At 38.5% G+C, this 10,031-nt stretch overlaps 1 protein-coding gene across 7 annotated transcripts in view; it reads left to right on the forward strand.

Moving 5' to 3' along the window:
- The window catches only part of fli1 (Fli-1 proto-oncogene, ETS transcription factor), a 44,893-nt gene that overhangs the window by 3,948 nt on the left and 30,914 nt on the right, over window positions 1-10,031 (forward strand). For 2 of the 7 annotated variants that reach the window (XM_015048318.1, XM_015048319.1), the window contains exons 1-2: window positions 455-474; window positions 976-1,087. In XM_015048318.1, the coding sequence (XP_014903804.1) occupies window positions 470-474; window positions 976-1,087 (117 nt within the window). In that variant the 5' untranslated portion in view covers window positions 455-469. Of the gene's footprint in view, window positions 1-454; window positions 475-975; window positions 1,088-8,109; window positions 8,319-8,362; window positions 8,482-10,031 lie in introns of those variants that run through there. The other 5 variants (XM_015048320.1, XM_015048321.1, XM_015048323.1 and 2 more) reach the window with 5 other exon arrangements.

Raw genomic sequence — 10,031 nt, forward strand, 5'->3', positions numbered from 1 at the left:
TCCCCTCTAATTGGGGGCAGTGGGGGGTGCTTTTGGGTGGTTTTTTTTTTTTTTTTTTTTTTTTTTTTTTATCGGCTGGAAATCGGATGCATTTTTTTGCGTCTGCACACACAAAAAAGTCGAAAACAATACTTAAATACATTTTTAAAAAGATCATAAAGCGTTTAAATCACCCGCTAATAATTCTAAAATGAATGCACAGTTGTAAATTAAGGTTCGCAAAAACATGCATGATTTTTCACAGGTCAGAGATGTTCCACGGGGATTATTAAGAGATGGCCTGCCATTGCAGACATTCACATAACCTCATTTGCTTCATCACCCATATGTACATAAGAGGCGCTTGTGATGGCTCTGCGCTGCTGATAATTGCAGCGGTATAAGGAAGGACTAAAAAACACCGTCCCCTCAGTGCCCTTTCACCCGAGACTTTGTAAGCTGCACTTATTAAAGCGAAAAGTGTTTCAATATGTGGTAAGCTTTAGGGGGAAAACGTGATGGGGGTTGGGATGGGGGCCCTCGTTTTTTTTTTTTTTTTTTCTTCTTTTTTTGTGTGTTGCTCAGTTTCTATTGGCTAGAATTGAAGTAAGTAATTTATCCATGTTAGCTGTAGGTCACTGTTGTAATTTCCATCTATTGGCGCTGTTAAATGTAGGGAGGGTAGTAATTAAAACCTGCCTCTATCTAATAGCCCATACCAGAGCTTAGGGGGGAAAATCGGGCTTTATGAATGAATCTAGGCTTGAATTGACGTGCAGATTTGAGGGAGGGTGCACACTGGGTAAATTTTACCTTAACTCTAATTTGGTGGAGATTCAAGGTTGTGAATCTTTTATGGATTCACAACCTTGAAATAATAATAATAATAATAATAATAATAATAATAATAATAATAATAATAATAATAATAATAATAATAATAATAATAATAATAATTGTTTCCATCATTTTTCTTTGTCTTTCTTCTTCTTTCAGGGCCCATTGGACACTGAGCACCCTTGGGCCAGTCTGTCTAGTAGACATGTTTCAAACTGTCCCTGACACGTCGTCTTACGTTAAGGTAAGACACCACCGTCTGTTGGATCAGGTAATTTTGCAGGGTTCTTTTCTTTAAGTTTGCTGTGATAGTCAACAACAAAGTTTGCCAAGGCTATTTCAACTTATATGATGCTGTAATTTAGTAATTGCGTTCAATAATTTTGTTTCTTCTTTTTAATTTAGACAGTTTAACAATTTAACTAAGAGAGCTTTACAGTCAGAAAACATAGGCATGTGCTGGTATGGGATTCATTGAAAAAGTAACAATTTTAAATAAAAACATTTAGTGTAATCTAAATGGTTTTATTTAAACCGTAAAAGTTACAATTATTCATACTTCATGAGTAAATGATATATTGTATTATGTTTTGAATGTTAGCAATTTATTATTTCAACATAATATAAGCAAAGATCCCTTACATTTAGTACTGTTTTTTTTTTTTCAAACAATAGACTATTTGCTGTTCAATTATCACATTTTCATATTCTTATCATACAATAAGAAAGGGAGTTTATTGGTAAAAGTCATTTAGGTTTCATTCTATGACTGCTTGTTTAGTAACATAGCAGTAATATATCCAGTTCTATGGAGCTGTATTCTCCATAGAACTGGAAATGAATCTTAGAGCTATCAAAAAAATAAAAAAAATAAAAAATAGATAACTCATTTACTACCGAGTAGTAAATGATAATTTCATCAAAATGTGAAGCCATGAAAATGTTGACAGAACATTTTAGCGCTGTAGCAAAACTCCAACTATTTAAAACCTTGGCACACCAACCAATCTATGCTTCTGCAATACTGGTTTACTTCTAGACACATAAGCTTTTGGTTCAATCAACTGTTAGCAATTCTAATTTGTCATGTGTGGTGTCCAGTATGGCTGATATATTTCTGTGAGCTGTATTTAGTCTAATTAAAAGCTAAATATTTTCAAAAAACTTGTGGTTAAGAAAATCTCTGACCTGATGCAAGAACATTTCTTGAAAATTTGACTTAAAGTGCATATCAAATGCACCAGCAAGTTGGGTATCTGAGACATTACGTTTTATGGTGTGTTCTCTGTGTTTTGGAAGTCTGACTTTCCCAGGTCTTAGTCAGAAAATCAACAAGAACACCCAGAATTCCAATTGGGAAAGCCAGGGGTCATGGATCAGGCCCTGAGCTCAGATTCCAATATGGCTGTCTAACATAATGCCTAAACATGGTGACATTTAAAGGCATGAATAACAGTTTGTCTTATATTAAATAAGTGGCACACATATTTTGTGTCAGTTTGTATCATCACCAGTTACTCCTAAAGCAACTACGAAAAATCATAGTGGTTGTCTGACATTCTGTGTGAAAGGAAAGGGTTTTACATGCCACCTTCCAAGGGTGGTTCAAGACAAGGGCTAATAGGGTCCAGTGCCCAGGTAGACCTGGTGCAGGCCTCTGTTTTGGCCCCTGTACTGAAGAGCTAATACTAAATCCCTTTTGTCATGGTGAAATACTCTGGAACAGAAACAGTAGCTAATTGGTTGTCTTTCACTAGTTTAATCTTTTACATTCACAGTTTCCCTTTAACAATGAATTAGAAATGAAAGTATTACATTTTTAGCTTCAGCTGTTTTGATACTGGATCACAGTTTTCATTTGTTACATCAGGACTCTGCAACCTGATCTTGTTGACTCCTGAAGTGACTCTTTGGATCACTTTATATATATTAAATGACATATTGGCCTGTTTTATTTTATTTTATTTTTTTGGTCCTTTATGTTGTTCTGCGCCTTCCATAAAAAAAAGAAAAAAAAAAAAGACTGTGCCTCTGGTAAATTTGGTCTAGAACTGTCTCTACCACCATATTAAGATAATCCCTTTAGTAATAGCTTGGTAATCTTTTATGTCTGTCAAAAACCAATGCTTATCTTTTGTTTATTTTTAACATAGAGGATAAACCATATGTGGGAAGTCATCATAAGAATTTATCAAAATTTGGACAAGTACAAAGATTTGGTTGAAATGTAACTAGTTTATTTAAGCATGTGAAGCAGTTAAACCTGATTATTATGTTCTCAAATGAAATGTTTGCCAAACATCTTAGCAATTATATCAATAAAATTCTAGCAGTTTGTTTGGTCATTAATGACAAGTAAAGACTTTTATTTTACTGCAGTGTCAAAGTGACTGACAGTAACAATAATAAAGAAATACCTGGTTACCCTGAAGTCACGATGCTCTGTTGTTGCAGTTTTTTTTTTCCTTTTAGCTCATTCAAATGTGGTGTTACGTCTCATTATCATGCCTTACGTCATGAATCCGCTCTCTGTCCGTCACGCTCCTGAGAGGGTAAATAGAGCAAACAACGCACATCTGGTTTTCATATAAATCCCGCATCTCGTCCCGCATGTTTGGCGCAGCGGGGATATGATACATCCAACGGATCCACACGTCTAGAAATAGCACTGAAACGCCAAATTGTTTTTCATAATAATAATAATTATTTATTTTATTTTTTTTATAAAATAAAGTCAAACATATTTTGTGTGTATAAAGTGAAAAAATGTCAATGAAAGCCAAGTGACTGCGTCACGTTTGACTGCTTGGACTGTATGCTTCATTCAAATGAGTCATTGTACAGTGAAGGGCTATGTTTCTATCTTAATAATCAAGGTGTTTTTCCAAAGGGCGACTTCTTATGTTTTGAGGACTTATCCCCCTCTCCTCCTCCCCCACCCCCTTTTTTTTTTTTTTTTGAATAAGGGCTCCTTTCATCCAACCGCAGCGTTTGTGCCACCGCTGAGAGACTTTGCGTTTCAGGAGTCGGAACAATTCCCGATTTGTTGTAAGAGAGCTGAATAGCAGGGAATGTTTAAATAGAAAATATGAGCGTAAATTACTCTTTCTGTAAGAGGCGCACGGAGAGGGGAAACATATATTTTGCGACTCGTTGTGTTTCAGTTTGTTGTGGAAATGCAGCCTAGATTGTTTCCTTTTATTCTGGCGCTTCCGATCTGTGACTCCGGGGTTAAGCGTGTCTTCGCAATTGTTGCTTCCCTCTCAATCGCGCAGGGAGATGCTGGTCAGCATGTGGCACGCCTCAGTGTACGAAATCTAAAAAAAAATATATATATATATATTCCCCATCTTTCGAGCGAATCCAAAGGGCCAAGGCATTTGGTTTTGTTTGGTTAAGGCCAGGCGAGACTGGAACTCTCCAATAAAAATAAATCTCAAATTAATTATGGCCTAGAGCGAGGGGCCAGACAGTTCGTGCTTCTATGTGCTGCAGACTCCAGTTTTTTTTTCTTCTTCTTCTTCTTTTTTGCCCTCGGTATTTTGACTCGGATAAATGCCTTTTAGCCTGAGAGCAGGAATGATCTGAATACAATTCTGTAGTTTAATAAACAGGAGCAAGGGCTGGTTTACATGAACTGAGGATGCTTCAACTTCGGAGTTGCAGTTATTTTTCTTGAATACTACCAATGTATTTTACCATGTTAAAAATGTCTAAAAGTGGTTATGAAAATGTCAAAACAAAATGGGGCTATATAAAACAAAGTGAATAGAAAAAGAAAAAAAAAGCAACAGGAGCCGGTTAATGCATGTAGCTGTAAGATACGACATCATGTCAGTTTTCCCTACCTTTCAGATCTTACCACAGATTTATTTAAGTTGAAGAAGAAAAGATGGGCCCACAACAATTGAAAGGCTGCCGCACATACAAACTCACCAAAGTGTCCGCCCACCTCTGGCTTGCTGCCTCCGTGCTGAGACAGAGGAGCTACTGGCTGGTGGTGTAAGAAGAAATGTCTGGCTGTCTAGTTCCAGCGTCAAAGCCAGATGTTCTGTGGTTCACTGTGTAAACCAACTCGCATCTGTTTATTGGCCTTCTAAAATGTTTGTTACCGCTTTATTCATTATGATCTTGGGAGTTCTCGCTCCCTCTTGTCTTTTTGATAAGATTTATGACTGGGATGATGGATTTTCTTGTAAAATAAAGGAGTTTGCTTTTAAAACAATTATTTACAGGTTGGTAAGATTTGGTTTGACAAGAAAAGACAATATTTTGGGTGGTGGAACAAGACGACGTGCGTTATTCAAACCCACTTAAAGTTGGCACGAAGAGTGTAAGTGAGAGTAAATTTGACTTTTTTTTTATAATTAAAGTATATTTACGTATATTAAAACTGTTCAATTTGTGGAGGCTTTAAATCATAAGCATGCAGAGCAGTTCCAAAGGACCCCAAGAAAGATTTCCTTTAGGAGCCACAATTGAAATTCATAAAATGGAAGTGGACTTTAGGTTTTTATTGCTATAAGCCATAATCATCAAGATTAACAAAAATTATCACTACGTGTCTAATGTAGCTTTAAAGCTCAGATTTTAAGTAGATTTTTGGTATCATTATATTTCATTTATATGCACCACATGAGCACAATTGGTGCTTTTCTCAAATTGTCCTTTAATAAGTTTAATCTCCTTTTAGGCCCAAAGACCTGCAGGGGGCTTTCATCAGTTGCAAAGTTTGCTTGTAACTCAGTCTGACCCTGTTGAAAAGGTATAAGATTCCTGTGGCATGTAAGATTAAGTAAAGAATCATGGTATCATTGTATTCACACAGACATTTAAAATTAAACATGCATAACATGACTTCATTGTTTTTTATTAAAAATCAATCAATGAATTAAAAGCAAAAGACAAGAAAAAGTTTTTACTATTGCTAAGATAATTAGCATATTGAATTGTACAGTAATATGGAATTTTCTTAAGCAAAACTATAATCTGCTCTAGTAAAACACTGTTGCTTGTTATTCACCTACTTTCTCTCTATAGAGTGGCTCAAGCAAAGTCAGTTTGATGAATGAGCAAACTTTCTGAATGCTTGGAACCCCCTGCTTGTTTGAGAGTCAAATAAATATAGATTGTAATCCACATGCAATGGGTTAACAAATTCACCGCATTAATATAAACGATTGAAAACTTTAAAAAGTGAAATGTTCTATATATTTTTGCTGCTTTAGTCTGAAGTAGGGTGACATCTTCATGGTAGTTTAAATAGTTTGATGTGTGTTTTCCATTTTTTAATTGAACTTTACTTAGCTTTGCTTCTTCATCATTTCACTGAGTCAAAAGGCTAAGCTGAAGGCTGGCATAAAAATGTAATTTAGCAGTGGGCCTCAGCTGACCTCGGGCCAGCCCTGGACACCAATCAAATTCTTCGATCAAGCTGACATTAGGTAGTTAGTTATTCAGGCTATCTGTTAGAGGAAGACAGTTGGGGCGAGACAGTTTTGCATGTTTGTTACAGTTATGGAAAAAACTCCTATCGCTTCAAGACTTTGTCAGACACCTCAGAGAAATCGCTTTCAGGCAAAATCTGAGTATTTCTTTTAAAATTCACCATATCTTAATGTCAGTATTTCGTCATAGTTGGACAGACAGACAGACAGACAGACAGACAGACAGACAGACAGACAGACAGACAGACAGACAGACAGACAGACAGATATAGATCTTTACACAGGTAGTCTCTCTACACCAAGGTGATGCAAAAACCTCCAGAGTTTGGAATGTGAAGAAAAACAACAAAAACAAACAAACAAAAAAAAAAAGCAAGACAGTCACTAAAGAGTTAAACAAGGTGTCTCCCTTAATTACTCGAGTCAGAGCTGGCCTCAGGCAGGAGAAGCCTTGACCCTTAGCAGGATCCAGATGTGGTGGTCCCAAGGGTGGGGGCCCATGCCGCCCCGCCAGACCCCCAAGTGGAGTGCAGACAGGCCGGCCCTGCTGTCAGGGGCAGGCTCCATTTGAGTCTGAGGGGCCGCTTCCCCACAGGCATACTGCAAAAAAAAGTATTCATTATTCTTATCATTGGTCAAATCACAACGCGTTATTAAACATTAGGAGACGATGTGTGCTCACTTTTGTCCAACGAAAAACTCTGTTTCCCTCCTGTAATTGGACTTTGATTTAGTAAAATATAGCAATCTCATTTCTTAAACTCTGTTGACATGGTCTTTAATTAATTTGATTAAAATGCAGATCTTAAACTCGGAAAACTGACCTTTCTTTCAGTGTCTCTGTTCTGGACACGTTCAGAATCCCTCTCTCCCTCTTTAGAATATGCACTAAAATTGCGCTTGCATTGATGAGAACATTTTGAAAGTGCAGGCAAGGAAGAGGGGGGTGAAGTACCTTCGGAGGGAAGGACTCCTAACGTGAATTGTGCACAGACAAATGTAGCAGTAAATAATAATAATAACAATAAATAATAATCAAATAGATTAATTAAGTACACCTTGGTGCGCTTTTGTCTTTCTGTGTCTTTTTCCACAGAACACATGTTGCGGGAAAAAAAAAACAAAAAACTTTTAATTATATCGCGGCAAAGAGCTTACTACTTGTATTTTAATAATGTCAAAAGAACACCTAACATATCTGATCGCAAAAAAGGAAAGTTAGAAAAAAAAAACACAATAAAACCCTGTCACAGCTATCTCCTCAGTTTTGATTTAGAGCTCAGTTGGCATTGAGGGAAACATCTGTCCACTCGCAGGGATGAAATGCATTACTTCCACTATGAAATCCAGAGTAAAATTGTGAATAGTCTTGTTTTACTGGGGGATGGAGGCATGGCCAGATGTGTCTGAAATGTAGGCGTGAGTCAAAAAGCGCCCTAAAACATTAAGTTCCAAAACTTATATTCATTCGTAAAAAAAAAAAAAATAAAATAAAAAAAAAATCTTCAAATACAGCTAAAAAAAATAAAAAAATAAAAAATAAAAATTCTGGACAAATAAACCCTTCTTCCACAGCAGCTGTGACATTACCGCCAGGGAATTAATACATAGCGCGCAACAATATCCCTCAGCAGGCACAACACTGCAATGGCCGTGTGCAACGCAGGCAGCCCAGCCATCCTGTAAATATTTCCGAGCAGAAAAAAACATAACAGCGGAGCGAACACTCAATTGTTTCCCTGCTTATCTCTCTGTGACAGTATCCTGCCTTTTTTTTTTTTTCCCCCCCCCCTTTTTTTTTTTTTTTTTTTTTTTTTTTGAAGGCAGGACTTTCGGTGACACACAGCTTCCTTTTCAAACCTTCTCAACAGCGGTGACTTCACTTCCCAAACTTAGAGGAAAGAAAAAAGTCAATCCGGTAAAGAGAGAAAAAAGTGTCTCCTTCTCTCCGCCACATAGTACCGGGGGGGCACTGGAATTAACTCAGGAGCGTGTCATGTTTGGGATATCGTCGGGGTCCGCTGAAAATTGGGCAAAATGGACGGAACTATTAAGGTAAGGGTGGAGGACGGGGTGTATGAGTTTGTGGGGAGACAGTTTTTTGCGGAGTTGCGCCTCCTTTTTTTTTAAAGCAGCGGATTGAAACGATCCTCTGTCTCGGTCTGTGAGCTGGAACCTCCAATCCGACGACGATGGGAGATTTTTTTCTCTAACCAAGGTTTCTCTTCTTTTCTTCTTTATCCTAAAGCATTTTTCTTCCTTTTTATAATAAAGGCTTTCGAGGATACACGCTTAGTGGATTCAGATCTGAATCACGTTGTGGACTTTTCGGGGGACCGGGCGCATCATTACGCACGTCTGGGGAAGCCACTAAGGAATTATTGCTCGATTCAGACTAGAAACACACTTTATAGTCATTTATGTGGTGTGTATCCGCGGGTTCAAGCATTTAGTTTTAGAGATCACTGGATGTAGCGGCTGGACACGATGATGTTGAGCTGCGCAACAGCGGTGTGGGCACGTCGCCCGGCTCAGTCCTGAGGATCATGTCCGCGGGGTTAACGGAGCGGTGATGGTACCTGGCTGGTATCTGGAAATCAGAAAGTCTGCATCTGCTTCTCTTTGCGGATTTCGATCGTTGCTGAAACTCCGCGTCTCCCCGCTGCCGGACATAGAGAGTTTTGTCAAGCTGCAGAGGAAAGCTGTCATTTGGTAACTGCCCATGCCGTTTGCAACACTCGAAACCGCAACGCTTCACAATGATACCTTGGCTTGCTCCTTAAATAGTTGCACAACTTATTTTGAAACGGTATGCTGTTAGTGGCAGAGCGCTGGTCTGCATTAACACCACTTGGCTACTGGTTCCCTGAGACTGGAATTCCAGATGCATTATGGCTACAGCCTCCAGTCCAGATGTTGAAGCCCCGCTTGTCCCCAGTTAGACACATTCAGTCTACAGAGAGCTTATTTACTCCTGTTGCGTCTGAGAGATGTTACTTGTTCTTTTTTTAATTCTTGGAAATTTAAAGTAGCTCGTTTGTGGTCATTGGGTGTGGTGTCATTTTTCTGGGAAAAGAAAGAGAGACAGAGAGAGGAGAAAAATAGCCATGGAATTCCATCATTTATTGCTCACAGGTTTGTGATGTGCCATGGATGAATGGCCCTGGTGTAAGAGCATGGAATTTTTGTCAACTCGCATCTTTTTTTTTTTAACAAAACAAGGAGTTCCAGTAGCAAATGCAATCATAATTGTGTCCCTGAGTATATATGAACTTGTACATTCATGTTCACAAAAAAAATAAAAAAAAAAAGAAAGGAAGGACTCTCTAGCCATGAGAGTTTCCTGCTCTACACAATCTTTTCCTGACAGGTTTCCTCTTCCTCCTTAAACAAAGGACAGGAATGCCCCCCCTACCCCCCACCCTCTGGGTGGCTCCTGTTAGGTTCACTGTGTGCTTATGTGTGCGTATGTCTGTGTGTGAACAGCAAACAGATACACGTGTATTCTGGATGTGAAGCTATTGCACATAGTATCTAGTCTTGACGCATTTAGGACCAGCTGGAACCCGGGCCAGACTGAATTGGCTGGTGTAAACAGAACCAAGGTGGCTCCCAGCAGGTGTCACACTCATACACAATGCTTATGATGGGGCTTGATTATGAGCTGCTGTGATTTATTTGCTGTTTTTTCCCACTCTTTGTCTGGGGAACACCCTACAAAAACAACCCAGCTACTTCGCTCCTCCCTCCAACCCCACCAAAAAAAAA

The sequence above is a fragment of the Poecilia latipinna genome, unplaced genomic scaffold (genome assembly GCF_001443285.1).
Source record: "Poecilia latipinna isolate Pla-1442-1.1 unplaced genomic scaffold, P_latipinna-1.0 Scaffold874, whole genome shotgun sequence".
NCBI lineage: Eukaryota > Metazoa > Chordata > Actinopteri > Cyprinodontiformes > Poeciliidae > Poecilia > Poecilia latipinna.